Raw genomic sequence first — 22,399 nt, forward strand, 5'->3', positions numbered from 1 at the left:
GAACGGGGTCCGGTCGGTCCTGAACGGGGTCCGGTTAACGGGGTCCGGTCGGTCCTGAACGGGGTCCGGTTAACGGGGTCCGGTCGGTCCTGAACGGGGTCCGGTCGGTCCTGAACGGGGTCCGGTTAACGGGGTCCGGTCGGTCCTGAACGGGGTCCGGTCGGTCCTGAACGGGGTCCGGTTAACGGGGTCCGGTCGGTCCTGAACGGGGTCCGGTCGGTCCTGAAGGGGGTCCGGTTAACGGGGTCTGGTCGGTCCTGAAGGGGGTCTGGTCGGTCCTGAACGGGGTCTGGTCGGTCCTGAACGGGGTCCGGTTAACGGGGTCTGGTCGGTCCTGAAGGGGGTCTGGTCGGTCCTGAACGGGGTCCGGTCGGTCCTGAACGGGGTCCGGTTAACGGGGTCCGGTCGGTCCTGAACGGGGTCCGGTTAACGGGGTCCGGTCGGTCCTGAAGGGGGTCTGGTCGGTCCTGAAGGGGGTCTGGTCGGTCCTGAACGGGGTCTGGTCGGTCCTGAAGGGGGTCTGGTCGGTCCTGAACGGGGTCCGGTCGGTCCTGAACGGGGTCCGGTTAACGGGGTCCGGTCGGTCCTGAACGGGGTCCGGTCGGTCCTGAAGGGGGTCCGGTTAACGGGGTCTGGTCGGTCCTGAAGGGGGTCTGGTCGGTCCTGAACGGGGTCTGGTCGGTCCTGAACGGGGTCCGGTTAACGGGGTCTGGTCGGTCCTGAAGGGGGTCTGGTCGGTCCTGAACGGGGTCTGGTCGGTCCTGAACGGGGTCCGGTCGGTCCTGAACGGGGTCCGGTTAACGGGGTCCGGTCGGTCCTGAACGGGGTCCGGTTAACGGGGTCTGGTCGGTCCTGAAGGGGGTCTGGTCGGTCCTGAACGGGGTCTGGTCGGTCCTGAACGGGGTCCGGTTAACGGGGTCTGGTCGGTCCTGAAGGGGGTCTGGTCGGTCCTGAACGGGGTCTGGTCGGTCCTGAACGGGGTCCGGTTAACGGGGTCCGGTCGGTCCTGAACGGGGTCCGGTTAACGGGGTCTGGTCGGTCCTGAAGGGGGTCTGGTCGGTCCTGAACGGGGTCTGGTCGGTCCTGAACGGGGTCCGGTTAACGGGGTCTGGTCGGTCCTGAACGGGGTCTGGTCGGTCCTGAACGGGGTCCGGTTAACGGGGTCCGGTCGGTCCTGAACGGGGTCCGGTCGGTCCTGAACGGGGTCCGGTTAACGGGGTCCGGTCGGTCCTGAACGGGGTCCGGTTAACGGGGTCTGGTTAACGGGGTCCGGTTAACGGGGTCCGGTCGGTCCTGAACGGGGTCCGGTTAACGGGGTCCGGTCGGTCCTGAACGGGGTCCGGTCGGTCCTGAACGGGGTCCGGTTAACGGGGTCCGGTCGGTCCTGAACGGGGTCCGGTTAACGGGGTCCGGTCGGTCCTGAACGGGGTCCGGTCGGTCCTGAACGGGGTCCGGTTAACGGGGTCTGGTCGGTCCTGAACGGGGTCTGGTTAACGGGGTCTGGTTAGTCCTGACTCATTACTGCAGGCTTCATCCTTCTTTTGTTGGAGCTCCTCTGTATGTTTTCAGGCACATTAAACATGCGTGTGTTGCTGTTTCCCAGTCCACATGTTTGCACCTCCTATCAGTGTGTGTGCAGGGAGTATCTGTTTGTTTTGCTTTCTAACCCGTGTGTGTTTTTACGCTGTTAGCTGGGTTCCATCACTGCTCTTCTGTAGAAACACAGCAGCTCATGGCTAAAAATCCCTCCGTCTCTGCCTTACTGTCACACCTACAGACACCTCAGAGGGAGCAGTGCTGTGATCTTTTTTAACCTAATGGAGGCTGATGATGATTCAGAGATGATATTTTAAGTGCTTTATTTGTCATGTTGTCTTATAGATGCTTTAATGCTGCAGTGTTACGGTACCACAGCGCCACCCAGTGGTGAAGAACGTGCACTGATGTAGTTGGACGGATGATTTTGTGATGACTCTTTGTCCTTGTACTTTTGTTGCAGACGAGCATTCTGAACAAACATCTGAGTTCTCTGATGCCTGGTCTGACTGCCAAAGTGTTCAGGACGTACAACGCCTCCATCACCCTGCAGCAGCAGCTCAAGGAGCTCAGCAACAGTAAGTCGCACACATTCACCACAGAAAAACCCAGTCTGATGGTCCAGAGAACACAGTACGCCCCACACAGGATGTTTATGTTCCTCAGCTGCTTAAAGCCAGGAGCCCAGGGGTGTCAAGAGAAGAACTGCAGATTATAAATTAGTAAAACTATAAATTTAATAGGAATTTAAATATATTTTCTAGACCAAGACAAGTTGTTTGATCATAAAGTAAAATTCTAGATTGCTCACTGTTTTTGTGTCTCATTTTTGTATATTTTGTCTCGTTTTTGTTGTTTTTTGTCTTGTCTCGTCTTTTTGTCGTTTTGTTTCTCATTTTTGTTGTTTTGTGTTTCCTTTTCGTCTTGTGTTTTTGTTTTGTTTTATTCATTGTTTTATGCACCGTTTGTGTCATTTTTTGTCTGGTTTTCATCGTTTGTTCATTTTTTTTGTCGCTTTGTAACTTTTTTTGTCTAATTTTTGCCTCTGCTGTTTTTTCTTTCATGCTGTTTGTCTCGTTTTTGTCATTTTGTGTCTCGTTTTTGTCATTTTGTGTCTCGTTTTTTTCCTATATTTCATGTGAATGATGAACTGAGCCATATTATTTCTGAAACTGAATTGATTTTTCTTAAGAAAATTCATGTTTTTTTTTTTATGTTTTGTGAAAAGAAAATTCCTTAAATGTGAACATTTTCAGAATGTACATTTTTGCACTAGAACAAAGGGAAAAATGGAACAATCGTGGTTATTTCCAGGTTATCGCGTTCTGATTTTCTGCTTGAGATCAAACTGGGCTGAATGTGGAACCTGAACTAGAATGAGTGACATCCTGCTGTAGAATGTCATCAGTCCTCCTCCTGTCGTCGTGTCTTTACCTGACTTTTCAGGTCACAAAGTCTCAGGATAAAACTGCCACACTTGAGATTGGTTTTCAGTTTTCTTGGTTCAGGATACACTGACATCACTCAGCTTTCTCAGCTCTGGCAGGAGTACATTATCGCTGCGCCGGTGCTGTGCATCTCTGCCTCCCTTATCATTGGCTGCCTCTGCCTCCATCCCTCATTCAGAGATAGAAGTGTCACACTCCTCTCAGCTCTGGATAGCCGCTCAGAGCCAATATGCAGACTGACGTGTGTGTGTTTGTCTGGACCCCTGGAGGAATAGATGAAGCTAATGGGGGTCTGAATAAATGAAATAAATAAATGTAACCGTGTGTGCTGAAGGTTGAGATTTTGTGCAGGAGCTTATCTTTTTACATTTCTGTGCCTTGGTTTGGGTTTGTTACGTGTTCCCGGTTGGATTTTCTTGTTTAAAATACAAATTTCTGTTCTGTCACCCTCCAAAGAGTCCGACAACGTGGCAGAGAAGCTTCTGTCCTACAACAGGGCCAACAGAGCAGTTGCTATTCTCTGTAACCACCAGCGGGCGCCGCCAAAGACCTTTGAGCAGTCCATGGCTAACCTTCAGGGCAAGGTGAGGACAGCAGGACTGTCATCAGAAACCAAGAAATACATCATTTCTGTGGCTCCTACAGCCCAGTCACTGCTGTTTTGACTTCAGCTTACATAAAACCGTCTGTCCTCAGATTGATGCCAGAAAGGAGCAGCTATCCCTCGCTAAGACGGAGCTGAAACAGGCCAAGAAGGAGGCCAAGAGCAAAGGCAACTCAGACCCCAAGCTGCAGACGTAAGTGTTGCTGGAGTGGGAAATAAAAACCACAATCATCTTATTGCAGACTGAATCACAAGCTGCCATCACCTGTAGAAAGACACCCGGCTGGTTCAGGGGCTTCTGAAGAACAGGTAGAGCAGCTTCAGTGTGAATAACAGAGCTCCATGAAATAGAAGGTGTTGAAGGTGACGTTATGGTAGATGTGGTGAGAACTGTCCTGGTATCTTACAGATGGTCTTTACTACTGTTAAATCTGTGCTGTACAGTGAGACATCCACAGAAGAACTACCGATTGAAGGCCAGACAGAATCTTTTTATTGAACGATTGAAGCCATTTGAGGCCAAACTTTTATCGTCTTTCCAAACCTTATGGTGCCCTTCACCTCTGCCTATCGCCCCCAGCAGCTAGACTAAATGTTTCACATCTTATTTGTTGACATAATGAATGTGCGATGAATTCACATTAAGATTCCTCCAAATTGCAGGTTCTTGTTCCTTTAATACCCCCCTAGAATCGACTCCTACGCTTTGTTTTACCTGCCTTTGCCTTTCTTCTCTGTCAGGGTGGTGGAACGAAAGAAAGCAGCGGTGAAGCGCTGTGAGGAGCAGCTGCTGAAGATGGAGGTCCAGGCAACAGACCGAGAGGAGAACAAGCAGATTGCTCTGGGTACCTCAAAGCTCAACTACCTGGACCCACGTATCAGCGTGGCCTGGTGAGTGAACAGGAACATGAACAGCCATAAATGTGTGTTCTTACTGGTTACCATGAACCTCCTGCTGAGGCCAGAATCACTAAGAGGAAGTTCTGTTATTCAGACTGTTTGTGGCTTAAAGATGAAGTCATTCTGCAGAAATATGCGGGTTAGCAAATTTAAATACTCAGCATGGGCCAGGTTTACCGTCCTTCTTACTCCTTTTCACTCCTCCTCTTCCTCTTATTGTGTTTACAAGCGTGAATGTGAACAGGACACTGAGCTAGTGTTGTGTGAGTCTGAGAGGTCCTCAAGTTTCCATTCAGACTCGGGGCTGAGTACAAACATGGGGTTATTTAGAGCAGACATGGGGCACATCGACAGGAGAAAAATGCTAAACTTTGCACAGGATTAGGACCGCATGCTCCACCTTAAACTAAGCTGATGCACATTTAACAGGAGATCGCCGTGGTAACCTGGCCTTCACAGCTAACTAGATGGAATCAAACAGCCCACCTCCAGTCATCCCCTCTGCAAAGAGTCACCATGGAGGCAGCAAGCTTTTCACATCATTCCTGCTTTTGCATTTAAAGGCATTAGAGGAGATTTAATTTCCTACGACTTTGAACGTAGCATGCGCACATACAACCTCTCCCTCACCCCCCTCTAACCTCCCCCTCTTAACATTTACGAAGAAACGCCCCCCTCCAGAAACTTGCGCAGCACTCATGAAGTTGTCTTTTACGGCTGGGTCCCCCTGGATCTTTATCTGCCATTATGTAAAAAAAGATGAGCAAAACAAGTGTCCAGCTAACTACGAAGCTATACCAAAGCAACACGTACAGAAAACACGTAAGTCCAAGGCGTACGTAATCTACGTAACTTGGCCTGAGCCGGAAGATTTTTGATTGACAGGAAAGGGAGCCAACCAAACGCCTTGGTCCGAGCGCTTTGATTGGCTGATGTTTTTCAGGTCCTGCCATGTCCACAGTTATTTTTTTTTAATTTTTTATTCTTTTAGAAACCATACATACAAGTCCACTAAAGGTCAGCATATTCATTTTATGTGAATCAGACAAATTAAACAAAAAAAATCCTCCATAATGCCTTTAATGATCGTTTGATCAAAAGTGGAATAGTTTTTGTTTCAGCTGTTTAAATCACAGGTGTCAAACAAGCGGTCCTCCAGAGGGTCAAAATAACTTCTACACCATGACAAGTTGTTCTGATCATAAAGTAAAATACTAGGTTGTTCATTGTTCTTCTGTCTCATTTTGTCATATTTTGTTTTTGTCCTTTTTGTCTCGCTTCTTTATTTTTTGCTGTTTTGTTTCTCACTTTTGTCTCGTTTGTCATTTGTCCATTTTTTTTTGTTGCTTTATAGCTTTTGTCTAATTTTTTGCCTGTTTTTTGTTTTGTTTTTTTGTCATCTTTTGTCTGATTGGTTTATTTTTGGTCATTTTGATCCTAAACTAAAATCCTCTGTGGTTCAGTTCCAGGTGACTACATGTTGTTCCTTTGTAGACATTCTCTGATCTGGAAGTTGTGATGTGCAAATGATAAACTGAGGCTGAATGTGGATGAAATTGAACTTCTTTCTTAATACATTTCAGTTTGTTCATAGTGTTTTGTGAAAAGATAATGCCTTAAATGTGAACATCTGCAGCTTATTCTGCTGTGGTTTAACTGGAGATCAGACTGGGCTGAATGTGGAACCTGGACTAGGATGAGTTGGACTCCTGGTTTTAAAGCCAACTTGAGTCAGAACACAGAAGTGACTGCAGTGTCTGTGTTCATGTCCTCCATCTGTTTATCTGTGCTTGTTGCTCTCTGAATATTTTTTGACTTGAACATGAACTAATAGGTTCCATTTATTATTTGTTCAGGTGTAAGAACATGGAGGTACCAGTAGAGAAAATCTACAATAAAACCCAACGGGATAAATTTGCCTGGGCCATCGACATGACAGAGGCAGACTTTGAGTTCTAACTTTAAACTTCCAAACCTCCAGTCTGACCAGCCGGGACCGAGAATTAAGGAAACGTCCACGTCTTAGTAGATACAGTACTTTAATATTGCATTTCTAGTAAGTTCATAGACTACTGATGTACTTCATGAGATCGTTTAAACACCGTCCAGCTCTGCCCTCCTGTTCTGTTCTTTTCTGTTTGGTGCTTTTGGCACTTTTGGAGATTGTTGTTTGTTGCTTTTTTGCACATTTTGTTTGCATTATTTTGAATAAAGATTCCTGAAATGCAGTGAAGTGACAGATGTGGGTATAATTTGTCAGAACACTTCCAGTTGTAAAAGCCTGATTCCACACACAGATGTCAGATTAAGGCCCAATTTCTCTCAGCTTAGTTTCCCTTAAAGTACAATACCGAAATGTGAGTTCAGTACATTTTAAACAAGGCAGACCAAAAACCATGCAACATGGACACGTTCTGGATGATTTTCATCATAAAATACAGTTCTGGATTGAAAAAATAAATACAGAAAAACACTGTGAGCACCTCAGAGTTGGTTGTATTGTTAAAAATTCACTCAGCACCTGGCCAAATATTTATTCTGTCAGACACGACAAACAGCAGTGTATTAAATAGCTTTAGTAGAAGAATATCGGAATGCATCCCACACCTTAGTAGTCACAGTGCTGTTTGTCAAACACTGCAAGCTTCAGATCTTCTCTGTGCCCGTGTTGGTAAGGAGGGAGGTTCTACTGGCCGTTAGCCTGCGGGTTTTACCCCTCAGGACGGGCTGGGGTAAATCTGCCCCGTCAGCCGTCGTCACCTCGAGGGATTTCAGGTGAAACAACCTCCAGGTCAAATCCACAATCTGCATTCCTGCACGTTTTAAGTTCTGAAAGGGCTTATCACACTATTCTAACTTACAAATAACGTTCAGCTTTTCAAGTCATTACATAACTGTAACCGTTTCACAATATTCAGTATATAAAAAAGCATTTCACACAACGACACACCAAATCAAGAGAAGTAAATTTCAGATTGGAAAAGTCTGCTGCTCCTGAATATAGGACCGACTTCACACCTGGTTGTTTGGGAACCTGTGGGAGAAAAATCCACATTTTAGTTCAGCGGAGACTGAAGATAAATTCATAAATATTCAGCATTTGCCACATTTACAGGAAACCGATGCTAATGTGAAACCCTGGAGGGAGAAATCTGTGTGAGTGTAAAACTTTCTCACCTTCATTATGATCCTTGACCCTCTTTAGCTTTCTCTGGTGGCGCTTCAATCTCTTCAACGCCAGCCTGGGTCATCAGGTCAGCAATGTTTTTCTCCAAATCATCGATACGTGTGCTCATCTCATCAAGTGGAGGGTTGGTTAAGGCACGTAATGAAAACATTTTCATTATGAAGGGAAACTGCAGAGAACTACCACTAAGGCATCAACTTATTAAACAATTAGATTAAAACTGATCACTTTAATGCATTTAATCAATGTAACACATTTGATCTGATAGTACAGGATATTCCTCCCGATGATCTGGTCTGACATTGTCTGGAACTTGTCCTGCATCTGCTGCAGCAGCGTCTGGACCTGGAAAAAACAAGCAGAAATACTGTAAGTGACAGTAAAGTTGGAGAACAATAGATCCACTCAAAATTGGGCCCATACATAAAATGTGTAGGTTTAATGTGTGGAGTGATAAATAGTCGACTATTCAGTATTAAAAATACTTCGGGCTCTGACAAACAGCATCCCTGCAGCTCTTCAGCCTCTGGTCTTTGGAGGCTTTTTTTAAATGCACAACAATAGTAATCGGCTTGTTTCCTTGCCAACAATAAAGAAGCTTGGAAGCCACAGAAGATGAATTTGATTCACTGTAACAGGCTTATCTGTGCCGCAATGAACAACAAAATATTAATTTATTTCTGCATCTGTGTATTTCCTGCTCTTTAAAAGGTGCAGCTCTGACAGAGTCTTCCTTTTTCTGTACCCCAAGACACCAGTCAGTAGGGTAATTTTAATGTTTATTTATTCATTAATGCAGTGGCATCCTTGACAATAGTTTCTACTGAATTTAAGGTGGGATGGACCTTAATCTCAAGGTAGTTTCTTAAAAAAATGGGAGTAAAATTAATGAATGAATGGTTAATTCAAATAACTAAACATACTTGTGAGAATTATATAGTGCATACTGAAGTTATTTGTAGCATTCAATACCTCAAGAACCTAAATGTGAGCATCCTTACAAAGAAAAAGATTTGAAGGGTTATCAAAGGAAACTTTAAACGACAAATTCTGTTAATTTATGACCAAAACATACAATTTAATCTACCAGTGGGTGATGGTAGTTCTGAGAAGAAGGCTGAAGCTTTACACCTCCAAAAGATGCTCTCCTTGAAATCACTTTAGACCACTGAAATCACTTTCAATCATGGCGCCTCGAAAGGTGTAAATACTGTTTACTGACATCTATTATATTTAGTATTTCTATAGATTTTAAAACTAGAAGTGTTTTGTTTATAGTATTTTGCAGCAGTTTTTTAAGAGTATATACTAACCTTCAGTGTTAATCTGGTTACTGACCTGTGTGTCCTGTCTTTTTGTTGTTGTACAAGAGCTGCTGAATATTGAATTTCCCTCGGGATTAACAAAATATTTATCTAGAATCTATGTATCTATCTAGAGTCTATCTAGACAAGAAAAAGATTTGGAAGTTATCAAATGAAACTTTAAACGACGGGTTCTGTTACTTTGACCAAAACAAACTCTATGAACTACCAGAGGGTGACGTTAGTTCTGAGAGGGCGGCTGAAGCTTTAAAAAGACGCTCATCTCCATGACAACACTCTGAAACCTTACCTCAGCTATCTTGAATTATCAGTTAATACTATTTATGCAATGAATTATGCAGATTCTGTGAGTGAAACTGCACATTATCCACTGGACTGAACACAGAGTAGAACAACTATTAGCTTTAACGTTAATAGAGAAATAACACGTCAGGGTTTGGATGTGATGCGGTGAGCTCGGCTGTGATTTGATGATGTCATTACATCATTACATAACGTCACGAAGAAAAGTCAAGACGTTTGGGCTTCGTTAAAACCGATATAAGTCACATCCTTAGTGTATTTATTGCATTAAACATAAAACAAGAAGCACGTAACGCCACAGACACACGGGCTAAACTTTGCTAGCTTCCTAGCTAACGTAGTTTAGCATCGTTAGCGCTGCTAGCTAACCGAGCTAGCGTTAGCTTAGCCTGCATCACGATCACGACTCACCACATTGGTCAGGTCCTGCACCGACTTGGGGTCCGTCTCGGCCATGTCGTAGTGGAAATGATTATCTGTCCCTAAATAGTCCTGAAACGCGGAAAGCGATTCAAGCGAGTGTTTAGCTGCGAGGTCTGGAATAAACAGTCACCACCCCACCGCACAGTCAGCTGGACCACAACAGTGAGGGAAATCTCGCGAGAGTTCCGTCACGGCGCTAGGAAACATGGAACATGGAGTTTTGAATGGTGCACAGAGCTGTAGTTTTATTTTTAGCCCTATATGGTCACATAAACAGCCTGGCGAATTATTTTTTTTTTCATTATCTGCACCGCATTTACTGGCCTTCCCGTCCAGCCACGGAGTTTGTGATAAAAATAACAAAAAACGGGAAATGCATATATGTACGTGCCCGTATGCGCGCACACGCCTCTCCTCCTCTGAGCGAGTTGGGATTTGAAAGTTGGAGCTGCCAGGGAACCCCGTGTGTGTTTGGACGCTGTGTTTTCTTTCACACTCGTAAGGAAAGTGAATGAAGGCGACTGGTGAGTATAAACAGAAGTTTGCAAAAAATGCAATGTTTACAAAATGTGAAATTTTGAAATCTGTCTTTAAATCCTGATGAGGAGCGATACAGCAGCAGCAGTGTGCTTGCAGGGAGCGTGCTTTTTAAAACTGATATCACTCTCACCTGAAAATACAGACTTTTTCTGATAGTTTTACAGAAATGTTTACCTTCCAAGTGGGTATTTCGACCTTTTATCCTTTTAATGACAGTCTAACCGTGCGGTTTCTTTGTGTTCTTACTGTAGTTGCAGTAACGTTCGCCCAGTAGCCCTAAATTGATGTGTTGAAGTTGAGGCATGTTGGCCCAGCCCCATGGAGCTATGCGTTCTTACATAACAGCCTGTTCTGTTAGAGGTGGCCCAACACACACAGGAAATCACGGTGATGCTTTACTTCCACCTTGACAGAGAGAGACATTGTTAAATTCCTGAATAATATTTAACTTTTGTAAACCTGTAAAACATTTTTTATGCAGTGTGTTCAAAGGCTGCATTCACTGCTGACATGGAGACATAAACGGGGCATTTAAACCTGACTGGTGAGATCTTATCTGGAATATAGTCGTCCTCATGTCCGTAGAAATAAATTAACCACCCTGTTGTCTTCATTTACCAAAAAATGTTGTTTTTTTGTCTGAAAAAAATCCAAAAATTCAGCAAGAAATTCCACAATTTCTGAAAATTTGCAAAACCTTCGGGAAGAAAATGCCAATAATTCCTTAAGTTTCCCTTAAAAAATTTATTTAAAAAATCCTCCAAATTTGAGAAGGAAATTCTTGTTAATATTTTCAAAAAAATAAGTCAAAAAAACTTCCCAATATTATCCTAGAAATATCTAAAGTGACTACATATATAGCAGTAAAACTTCTAGAATTTTCTTTAAGAACATACACAAAAAAATCAACCAAAATTCACTGGATTTTGGTTGATTTTTATGTGAATGTTAAAGAAATTTTTTTTAATGTTTCTTTTTCACGCCAAAAAATGTCCAGAAATTTCCCAAAAATGTTGAAAATGTGGACATCAGAAGTTTCACTGTGAAAATCTATATTTTTCTTCCACATTTTCAAACTTTACATTTGCAAAACCATCAAGAAGAAAATTCCAATAATTCCTTAAAAGTTTCTGTTATATAATAATAAATATAAGACCATATAGTCAGATATTTACAAGCTAGAAAGGAGTATAGAAACACAATAGTGCAAAGTGATAATTGCTAGATGACGATTCAGTGCAAAAAGCAAAGAAAACCCTGTTCTTAGTGCCAAAAGTTAGGAACCCTGTTGATTTCAGGTCCTATTTTTGTCATGTCTAGTCCTTCTTAATGCGTTGACTGAACGTTAGCCGGCTCTCTAAGCTACACCGAGTGGTTTGTCAGCTGGTTACCATTATGGAAACAATGGAGTGCATATTTAAGCTTCTGGCCTCTTGTTTCTCAGATTTGACAGAGGAAGTCAGACTACCATCGTACAAATCCTCCAGAATCATGCTCCACTGACTCCCTGCTCTGTTTGCTCACAACGTGTCGGTCATGAGTTTGTGTACACAGCAACACGCCGGCTCCTGCATGAAACAGAAAACCCACATGGTATTTCCATTTGCCAAGGAGCTGCAGCGTATCGCTGTGACTGACATGAGATGAGACGTTATTTCTGTACTCTGAGGAAAGCAGGAATTATTACAGACACTCTGCATGAGGTGCCACTGTTTAAGGACGCAGAACAGTTTTAACCCCGTACAACCCACATCTAGAAAAAATGAGCGCTAAAATACTATTAAATAAAACAAAAAATGTAAATGATATTTATAATATATTAACTGTTATCTAGAAAAATGAGAAATAAAAAACAACAATATAAATAATAATAAAATGTATAAACTGAAATCTAGAAAAAAGAGCAATCAAAATAAAAGTAAGAATATAAATAATAATAATAATAATAATAATAATAATGATATGTAAACCCAAATCTAGAAAAAATAGCAATAAAACTAAAATTAAATTTAAAAAATATAAATAATAATATATAAACTCAAATCTAGAAAAAAATGAGCAACAAAAATAAAACAAAATAAAACACAAAATATAAATAATAATATAAACTAAGATCTAGAAAAATGAGCAGTAAACTAAAACAAAATAAAAAAAATAATAATTATATCTAAACTAAAATCTAGCAGAAATGAGCAATAAAAATGTAAAAACATAGAAGTGATGTAGTGTTTCTGCAGCAGTGGGTTTTCCAGGGTTCACTGAGCAGAGTGAGACCCCGTGGTGTCGGTTAGTGGGAGGAGACACCGTCCTGCTTTTTTACTCGTTATCTCCATGCTGTGGCAGTTAAGCCAACACCTCCCCCCCCGGTCACCTCAGCAATGCCCCAAATGCCCTCCCTGGCTGCTGACTGTTTACCCTTTCCCAGCTCTCCTCGTCCTCCTCGCTCTGCTTCAGCTGCAGATCTCTGACTTCAGGGTCCCTCTGGTCATCGCTCATCCCATCCTGCTAATTCATGAAACAACGATTTTCACTGCTTGTGTAGATTTAAATAATGAAAAGAAAAAGTAATTTGCTCATTTTTCCTCCGTTTCTGAATCAAAGCTGTTCCTCATGTCTGTCCTGCTGCAGTCCAAATATTTCCACAGTGTAATAATCTGCTAATTAAATTACATGAATATTCGATGCACTGTTAATAAAATAACAGCTCTGCTTATTTCCTGCCTGCGGGTCTCCAGCGCTCTGACTGTAATAAAAAGTAAAATGAGATATTCAGGCTGAGCTTTAGCAGTATATGTTCATGAATAATATCAGTATAGCAGCTGCTTATTAATTCTCTTGACATGCAGCTGCTCGGATCAGTCCTACATGCTGATGTTTTCACCTTTTCCTCCAGTTTTCTAGTGACTGTGTCTGTGTTATTTAATATGCGATGAATATTCATCAGGTTTGAGAGGATGTTAAAAGGAAAAGGCAAGAATATTTTAGAAATGTTTCGCATTTTATTTGTCCTCTAGCGTCTGTTTTGACAGATTGATCAGTCAGAATATTCAGTTCTGATTCCTTATTGCTTTGCTCAGGAAAAAGGAAACACACCTGACCTCATCCTGAGAACTTCAGCAGATGACTTAGAAAAATCCTGTCTACATCAATCAGATTACAGCCTTAGATATGCAACAAAAACAACACATGGCTGAGATACGTCTGTTGTGCTGCTTAAAATACATACATGTCACACTATATATGCTATTCTGTCATATAATAAAATGTCCCCGTCATGTGTTCAGGGCATTTTGACTTGTTTCAGTGGAAAACCACGACTCTTTCTGCACATCAACAGTGTTCCTTCGTTCACAACAGCAGGACCTTGAAGCAAAAGCAACTAAATGATAGCCAGATATTATTTAATTTATTGCTCCTTTGATTTTCCCACAATGAGATGTCAGAGCCTCTTCTTGAAAAGGCCTCATTGATCAAATGTTCGACATAAATTTCTCGCTCTCTAAAGGTTTATTCAAGTGATTAGATGTTTTCCTGAAAAGAGAGTATTGTGATGTGAAGGGCGCAATAATTTAATCCAAACTGGTGCCGACGTAACGGAGGCATTTAAATGTAATCAGCTTCATATGTTTTATTGCTGTCTGGTACTAAAGACCCAGTTATTGACCCCATTTAGGTTTAGAGGGGAGTCCAACATGCAGACGACTTTGTAAGGTGTAAAAATTCCAGAGAAGACATTAACTGTAGATTGTAAATCAGTAAAACTATAAATTTAAAGTCATTTCTAGACCATGACAAGCTGTTTGGATCATAAAGTAAAACACTAGGTTGTTCTTTCTTCTTTTGTCATTTTGTGTCTCATTTTTGTAACATTTTCTGTTTTTTGTTACTTTTTTGACTTTTGTCGTTTTTTCTCGTTTTTGTCGTTTTGTGTTTCCTTTTCCTCTCGCTTGTATTTTTTGTCTTATTTTTGTCATTTTGGGTTTCATTTTATTCGTTGTGTATCGTTTGTGTCATTTTCTGTTTTTGTCTCGGTTGTGTTGTTTATCTGAATTTTTGTCATTTTGTTTCTCACTATTGTCATTTTTTGTCTCGTTTTTATCGTTTGTCCTTTCTTTTTGTTGCTTTGTAACTTTTTTGTCTCTTTGCTGTTGTGTTTTGTGTTGTTTGTCTCACTTTTGTCATATTGTGTCTTATTTTTTTAATACATTTTATGTGAATGATGAACTGAAGCTGGATGTTACTGAAACTGAATTTATTTTCCTTAAAGGTTGTTCATGATGTTTTGTAAAAAGATAATTCCTTCAATGTAAACATTTTCAGAATGTACTTTTTTGCACTGAAACAAAGAAAAAAATAGAAAAATCACGGTCATTTACGGTTATTATGTTGGTTTTACTGATCCAGTCCGCAGGAGATCAAACTGGACTGAATGTGGAACCTGGACTAAGATGAGTGTGACTTCCTGTTCTGGTTTCTGTTTGCTCTGACCTGCTGTCTGTCTTCCTTCCAGCTGCTTGACCTCCTGGACACCCCTCAGATTGTGATGGATGCAGAGGTGGTGCTGCAGGAGGAGGACATGGAGGGCTCGTGGACGCTGCTGTCCTGGCTGGCGTCCTTCGTCATGGTGTTCGGCGGAGCGCTGCCTTATGTCCCGCAGTATCAGGAGATCCAGAGAAGCAGCAACACCGAGGGTTTCTCCACCAGAGTGTGCTTTGTGCTGCTCATAGCCAACATACTACGCATATTCTTCTGGTGAGGAAGTATTTTAAGTTTTGTTTACTTTACGTTTCCTTCTTTTGTCTCTTTGGAAAGCATCGGTCTTTTACAGTCATTACTCACTGGAATAGAAATAAAATCACAGAATAACTTTCTGCTGCACATTTCTTTTAAAAACGACGAGTCACTGCTGTTAATTGCAGGAACTGGAGTGGTAATTTTATGCATTTTTAATAGAATCTGGCCAGAACATTTTATTATTTATAGACCTGTCTGTGACTTCTCCTTTACTAAAATCCACAGAACTGAGCAGAATCATCCTGTGTGTTAACCCCAGGGTTTAGACCAGGAGAGCCAGATTCATTCAGTTCAGGTTCCACATTCAGTCCAGTCTGATCTGAAGTGGACCGGATCAGTAAAACCACAGCAGAACAACCTATAAATAACCACAACTCCTAATGGTGCAAAAATGTTCACATTTAAGGATTTTTTTTTTTTGCAATACATTATGAACAACTTGAAGTTTCTGAAAAAAAATAGTGAAATTTCATCAACATTCAGCCTCGGTTAATCATTTCCTCATTACAACTTCCAGATCACAGAGTGTTTACAAAGACACACAACATTTAGTCGTCCGGAACTAAACCTGAGAGGATTTTAGTTTATGATCAAAATGACAAAAGTCAGACAAAAAAAGGCAAAAAGCAACAAAAACAAGGCAAAATATTATAAAAATGAGACATGAAATAACAAAAATGAGGCAGATGACACAAAACAAAACAAAAATGAGACAAAATATGAGACAAAAAAGTTAGAAAGTGAAGAAAAAACTGACAAACGAGACAAAACATGACCAAAAAGTAGACAAACAACACAAGCAAGACAAAAAAAACGAAATGACAAACGATGCACAAAACAACGAGTGAAGTGAAACACAAAACGACAAAAATAAGACAGTAACACAAGCAAGACAAAACGGTAAAAATGAGACACAAAACGACAAAAGAACGGTGAACAATCCAGTATTTTACTTTATGATCCAAACAACTTGTCATGGTCTAGAAATGATTTTAAATTTATACTTTTACTAATTTACAATCTGCAGTTAATGTCTTCTCTGTAATTTTTACACTTTGAGGGCCGGATTGGACCCTCTGGAGGACCACTTTTGGACCATGGGCCTCATGTTGGACACCCCTGTTTTAAATGCATTTATCTGTTATTTATACATTCATGGCAGAAAACGTAGGAATGATTTGCGTTCACAGCGTTCTCTGATCTAGATCCTTGTCTCTGCTGTGTTTCTAAATTCTGGCTGTTGGGTGTGAACCCTCCAGGATGGGGAAGCAGTTTGAGATGACCCTGCTGCTCCAGAGCGTGGTGATGATCCTCACCATGTTCGCCATGCTCCACCTCTGCTGCACCGTCCAGAACACCAACCGGGTGAGCACCAGGCAGCACCGGCTCTCAGGTAACCGACTCGGTGCCAAAACCGCAGAACCGACAGCAATCCAGAATAACCTCCCTCTAACCGCTGACACCGCAACACAAAGGAATATCTGTCAGTTCTGTGCAGTACAGATCATTTCTTTGAATGACACCCAGCATTCCACTGCTCTGGTCCAAACGCTTCAACTCGTGCTTCCTGCCAAAAGAGGGAGCCATTGGAGAAGCTAACGTGCTGAAACTGCTCACCTGGGATTTTTTTTCTTCTAGTTTCTTTTTCCTTTATTTTTATCACAATTATTGCTTCTTGTTTCTGGACGTTAGAACATTTCTGTTGCTGTGTGCTGTTATCAGAGCAGCCTGAAGCATGTTGGCAGTTCAAAGCGTGTCAGAAAGTGCACGGCAGCAGAAGTTTCCTGTGGATGTATGAGCTGCTCTTCTGTCACACATGACATTAGTCTGTTCTGAGCCTCACATTGTGTGTGTGTCCTTGTGTTGCACATCATATTAGTGACACAAAACAAGTCAAGAAAGCATAAATCATTAAATATGAGGGTTTAAGGCAGGGTGTCCAACATGAGGCCCGTGGGCCAAAAGTGGTCCTCCAGAGGGTCCAACATGAGGCCCGTGGTCCAAAAGTGGTCCTCCAGAGGGTCCAACATGAGGCCCGTGGTCCAAAAGCGGTCCTCCAGAGGGTCCAACATGAGGCCCGTGGTCCAAAAGTGGTCCTCCAGAGGGTCCAACATGAGGCCCGTGGTCCAAAAGCGGTCCTCCAGAGGGTCCAACATGAGGCCCGTGGTCCAAAAGTGGTCCTCCAGAGGGTCCAACATGAGGCCCGTGGTCCAAAAGTGGTCCTCCAGAGGGTCCAACATGAGGCCCGTGGTCCAAAAGTGGTCCTCCAGAGGGTCCGATCCGGCCCTCAAAGTGGAAAAATTCCAGAGAAGACATTAACTGCAGATTGTAAATTAGTAAAACTATAAATTTAAAATCATTTCTAGACCATGACAAGTTGTTTGGATCAGAAAGTAAAATACTGGATTGTTCTTTGTTCTTTTGTGTCATTTTTGTAATATTTCGTCTTGTTTTTGTTGTTTTTTTTGTCTGACTTTTGTTTCTCATGTTTTTGCCATTTTGTTTCTCATTTTTGTTGTTTTGTGTTTCCTTTTTGTCTCACTTGTGTTTTGTGTTTTTTTGTCATTTTCTGTTTTGCTTTGTTCGTTGTGTGTCGTGTGTTTTTTGTTTCGCTTGTGTCGTTTGTTTACGGTCTTGTTGTTTGTTTCTCATCTTTGTAACGTTTTTGTTTTGTGTCGTTTGTCTCATGTTTTGTCATTCTCGTTTTTGTAGTGTTTTCTCTTGTTTTTGTTGTTCTTTTTTTGTTTGTCTCTTGTTGTTTTAATCATAAAGTAAAATCCTCTGTGGTTCAGCTCCAGATGACTCAATGCTGTGTTACTTTATATACACATTTTCAGTAAAATAAAGGAAAAATCTGCAGTTGTGGTTGTTTATAGGTTATTGTGCTGTGGTTTTACTGGTCCGGCCCTTTTGAGGTGAACTTGGGCTGAATGTGGAACCTGAACTAAGATGAGTTTGACTCCTCTGGTTTAAGGGGAAGGTTTGGGTTTGAGAAGCAGCTTTTTTGTGCAAGTCTGAAGAAAACGAATGAACATCATCATGTAACGGCCTCCAAGGTGTGTGTGTGTGTGTGTGTGTGTGTGTGTGTGTGTGTGTGTGTGTGTGTGTGTGTGTGTGTGTGTGTGTGTGTGTGTGTGTGTGTCCCATCCAAGATGATTTCAGGGTCACTCTTTTATGGGTAATTGTGTTTTTTACAGATGCTCCACTTGATTGCTTTTGCAAATGCGCTGACAGGAATCCAATCTGAGCCGAGTTTTTTTTTTTTGTTTTTTTTTTTATTGGGCGGCAGCTGACGGAGTGAAATTGAATGATGGGATCCTGTAATGCTCTGATCATGTGGAGCACAATGCGTTATTAAAGACATAAATTGTGATAACCGTGTGATGTTCTGCTAAAGGATCTGTACGAGGGAGAACCAGAATGTGTGTCTATTTGTTTTGCTGTCAGCGGTAAATCTTCTTAAGCGGGTTTTGATGGAGAAACTACAGATTGCGTGTTTGGACGTGAGAGTAATGATCGTCTTTATCTCTTCTCTTGTCTCTGGCAGGGAGCTGATGCATTACTCATCATCGGCTCTCTTTTCTTACATCCAGCCCACGCTAAACATCTTTTGTGGTGAATAAAGTAATTCATGACGAGTAGTGGTGGTTTGTCTGAGGGTGGATTCCAGAAGTCTGTGTGCTTTGGGTTTCATTTTGAGGAAACAGACTGGTTAAAAGTGGTCAAACCTTCATGTACAAGTTGCTCCTTTATGACTTCCCCCCCTCTCTGAAGGCCAAGCCTGAGGTCTGGTTTCACCCAAAGCGCGGGGTGTGATGGGGGATGATGGGGTCAGGACAGGAATAGATGGTCCAACTGTCTGCTCCTCCCTCCATCCCTCCACTGCTGAGTCGTTCCAACAGATCAGGGTCATCTCCATGCAAAGTAGCTGCTTCTGCTCAGGATGCATGCTGGCACGTTGTCCTCATGTCAGGCTATTTTCATGTCATTTCTCAGCAACTTTATCTGCTTCTTTTTTCCCATCTTCCTCCACTGTTCCTCTCCAGGCCTCTGTCTTCCTTCTGTTGCTGTTTGGTCTCCTCTTCCTCCTCCTCCTCCTCCTCCTCCTCTTCCTCCTCCTCCTCCTCCTCCCTCCTATAACTTCTGCTCTGACACCTGAGACTGTTAGAGTCCATATTCAGGTCATCTCTGGTTCATTTGCTCATTTGCCAACACCTGTCCTCCACTCACCGACCTCATTTTCCACATCCTGAACCAGAGGAGTCAAACTCAATTTAGTTCATTTCAGTCCAGTTTGATCTCCAGTGGACCGGACCAGTAAAATCACAGAATAATAACCTTTAAATAACCACAACTCCTCACGGTTCCTTTGTTTCAGTGCAAAAATGTTCACATTTAAGGAATCACCTTTTAACAAAACATCATGAACAACCTGGAATTTCTTAAGAAAAATAAGTTCAGCTTCATCAACATTCATCCTCGGTTTATCATTTAAACATTACAACTTCCAGATCAGAGTGTCTGCAAAGGAACACAACATTTAGTCGCCTGGAGCTGAACCATAAAAGATTTCCAGTATGATCAAAATGGCAAAAACAAAATATTACAAAAATGAGACTTAGAATGATAAAAACAAGACACAAAACCACAAAAATAAAAGACAAGATGAGACAAACGACATGAAACGAAACAAAAAAAGACAAAAAAAATTAGGCAAAAAGTTACAAAGAGACTAAAAAAATGAACAAATGACACAAGCGAGACAAAAAGACACAAAACAACAAAAACAAGCGAAAAACAGAACGACAAAAATAGACAAAGGAAGTGAGACAAAAAAAACACAAAATGACAAAACGATACACAAAACAAGTAAAGCAGCACACTCAATGAGAAAAATAAGAGAAAAACACAAGCAAGACAAAAAGGAAACGCAAAACGAGAAAAACCATGACAAACATGAGACGAACGACAAAAGCCAGACCGAAACGGACAAAAAACAACAAAAAGACAATATTTTGAAAAAATTAGAAAACGCGACAAGCGAGAAACAAAATGACAAATCAAGACAAATGACACGAAAGTAAACAAAAAAGCGACAAAAAATTAGTCAAATGACAAAAAACAACAAAAGCAAGACGAAATATTACAAAAATGAGACACAAAATGACAAACATACAATCGAGTATTTTACTTTCTGATCCAAACAACTTGTCATGGTCTAGAAATGATTTTAAATTTATAGTTTTACTAATTTACAATCTGCAGTTAATGTCTTCTCTGTAATTTTTCCACTTTGAGGACCGGACTGGACCCTCTGGAGGACCACTTTTGGACCACGGGCCTCATGTTGGACACCCCTGTCCTAAAGCCAGACTCAAGCAGAACTAAGAAGTCTAATGAAGAATCTCCTGCTCTATTCTGCTGATTCGTACCTCAGCAGCCTCCACCTGCTCTGCTTTTCATTTTTAATTCTTCAGAAGGCGTCGCTTGCTGTTTTCATAATGTGAAGTTTTAGCCATATTCCTCTGCTGGATTGTGTTCAGTGTCGCCTCCGGGTGTTCGGTGTAATTCTGAAGCCTGGCATGCTGCTGTGATTCATGTGCGGTCCAACCTCAGAGCTTTTGCTGCTGAACACAGCCGGCTACGCATCGCTACGGTCCTCCCCAACGCTCAGATGTGTGGTGAATATGTTTCTGAGCTTAAAGCTGCTGCTCTGTGTTCATGCCTGTTTACTATCGGTTCTGTTCATGCTACGTCTGCGTAATGCCTCCTTAAAAAAGTGTAGGTGTGAACATTGTTGCCAGGAAACAATGCTGGCTCTGCGTTTGGTGTATCCTGGGAAAGCGAGGGTAAAGTTGGTGCCATGCTGGATGGAGTGTGGAGGTAAACAATGAGCTCCGGTGTTGTTTTATGCTCATACTTCAGCAGTGATAGAAAGCCAGGAATTACACAGCACCATGTCACCATGTATGCATTGTGTTGTGACTGGACACACAATATGTACAACTGGAGCTAGTGTCAGACCACATAGAGCAGGGGTGTCCAACATGAGGCCCGTGGTCCAAAAGTGGTCCTCCAGAGAGTCCAATCTGGCCCTCAGAGTGTAAAAACTACAGAGAAGACATTAACTGCAGATTGTAAATTAGTAAAACTATAAATTTAAAATCATTTGTAGACCATGACAAGTTGTTTGGATCATAAAGTAAAATACTAGATTGCTCTTTTGTCATTTTCCGTCTTATTGTTTGTCATATTTCATCTTGTTTTTGTCTTTTTTTTTGTCAGACTTTTATTGATTATTTCATGTTTTTGTCATTTTGTTTCTCGTTTTTGTTGTTTTGTGTTTCCTTTTTGTCTCGCTTGTGTTTTTTTGTCTTATTTTTGTCGTTTGGTGTTTTGCTTTTTTCATTGTTTTGTGTGTTGTTTTTTTATCATTTTGTATTTTTACGTGTCGCTTGTGTTCACTTTTTTGTCTTTTGTTTCTTGCTTTTTGTCATTTTTGGTCTCATTTGTGTCGTTTGTGAATTTTTTTTGCTTCTTTGTTACTTTTTCAGAATCAGAATCACTTTTATTTGCCATGTCTGTGAGCACATACAAGGAACTTGACTCTGATATTTTACAGTACCCTCTTGTACAAGACAAATAGAAAATTAAACAATAAACATAAATTATGTAACAAAAATATTAAAAATACTAACATAACTTTAACATTACGTAATAAGAAAAAATAACATGAAATAGTTTAAAGTAATCAGTGGAAATGGTGCATTTCTGGAGCTTATGTACATGATGTACAGATATAGATCATTTTTATTTACACCTTTTTGTTTTGTGTCATTTGTCTCATTTTTTGTCATTTTGCATCTCATTTTTGTAATATTTGAAATTATTTTTGCTGTTTTTTTGGCCTTTCTTTGTCTGACTTTAGTCATTTTGATCATAAAGTAAAATCCTCCATGGTTCAGCTCCAGGTGACTAAATGTTGTGTTCCTTTGTAGACACTCTGTGATCTGGAAGTTGTAATGAGGAAATGATAAACTGAGGATGAATGTTGTTTAAGTTGAACTTGTTTTGCTTCACAAATTTCAGGTTGTTCATGATGTTTTGTAGAAAGATAATTCCTTAAATATGAACATTTCCAGAATGTACTTTTTGCTCTAAAACAGAGGAAGCATTAGGAGTTGTGGTTATTTAAAGGTCTTTATGCTGTGATTTTACTGCTCCAAACCATCAGAGATCAGACTGGGCTGAATGTGGAACCTGGACTCAGATGAGTTTTACTCTCCTGTTCTGGAGCTATGATCTAATGTCTCTTGTTGTTTGTATTTTCACATTATTT

General features: G+C 41.3%; 3 protein-coding genes across 3 annotated transcripts in view; 2 read left to right on the forward strand and 1 right to left on the reverse strand.

The window, feature by feature from the left end:
* Positions 1-6,716, forward strand: part of zgc:173742 (DNA topoisomerase I, mitochondrial) — a 38,335-nt gene extending 31,619 nt beyond the window's left edge. Inside the window, exons 13-17 of the mRNA XM_022189939.2 lie at positions 2,000-2,114; positions 3,441-3,568; positions 3,681-3,781; positions 4,330-4,479; positions 6,345-6,716. Of these exons, the coding sequence (XP_022045631.2) occupies positions 2,000-2,114; positions 3,441-3,568; positions 3,681-3,781; positions 4,330-4,479; positions 6,345-6,447 (597 nt within the window). The 3' untranslated portion in view covers positions 6,448-6,716. The remainder of the gene's footprint in view (positions 1-1,999; positions 2,115-3,440; positions 3,569-3,680; positions 3,782-4,329; positions 4,480-6,344) is intronic.
* Positions 6,717-6,964: 248 nt separating this feature from the next.
* On the reverse strand, positions 6,965-9,898 carry hsbp1b (heat shock factor binding protein 1b). The gene is made up of 4 exons (XM_022189941.2): positions 9,715-9,898; positions 7,954-8,020; positions 7,666-7,792; positions 6,965-7,522 (listed from the first exon to the last, which is right to left on the reverse strand). Exons 1-3 carry the CDS (start codon positions 9,757-9,759, stop codon positions 7,671-7,673), a joined length of 234 nt encoding a protein of 77 aa, XP_022045633.1. The 5' UTR covers positions 9,760-9,898; the 3' UTR covers positions 6,965-7,522; positions 7,666-7,670.
* A 100-nt stretch (positions 9,899-9,998) lies between these two features.
* si:dkey-246g23.2 (solute carrier family 66 member 2) overlaps positions 9,999-22,399 on the forward strand; it is a 65,920-nt gene continuing 53,519 nt past the window's right edge. The window contains exons 1-3 of the mRNA XM_051952374.1: positions 9,999-10,250; positions 14,777-15,018; positions 16,320-16,453. Coding sequence (XP_051808334.1) covers positions 14,810-15,018; positions 16,320-16,453 — 343 coding nt within the window. The 5' untranslated portion in view covers positions 9,999-10,250; positions 14,777-14,809. The remainder of the gene's footprint in view (positions 10,251-14,776; positions 15,019-16,319; positions 16,454-22,399) is intronic.

The sequence above is a fragment of the Acanthochromis polyacanthus genome, chromosome 8 (assembly GCF_021347895.1).
Source record: "Acanthochromis polyacanthus isolate Apoly-LR-REF ecotype Palm Island chromosome 8, KAUST_Apoly_ChrSc, whole genome shotgun sequence".
Taxonomy (NCBI): Eukaryota; Metazoa; Chordata; class Actinopteri; family Pomacentridae; genus Acanthochromis; species Acanthochromis polyacanthus.

Bases quoted from the DNA above. Each gene is read 5' to 3' on its own strand.
- hsbp1b (XM_022189941.2), bottom strand. From the start codon at position 9,759: ATGGCCGAGACGGACCCCAAGTCGGTGCAGGACCTGACCAATGTG. The intron at 8,021-9,714 runs GTGAGTCGTGAT...TGTTTTTTCCAG, and splicing joins TGCAGGACCTGACCAATGTG to GTCCAGACGCTGCTGCAGCA. The intron at 7,793-7,953 runs ATATCCTGTACT...CCAACCCTCCAC, and splicing joins AGACCAGATCATCGGGAGGA to TTGATGAGATGAGCACACGT.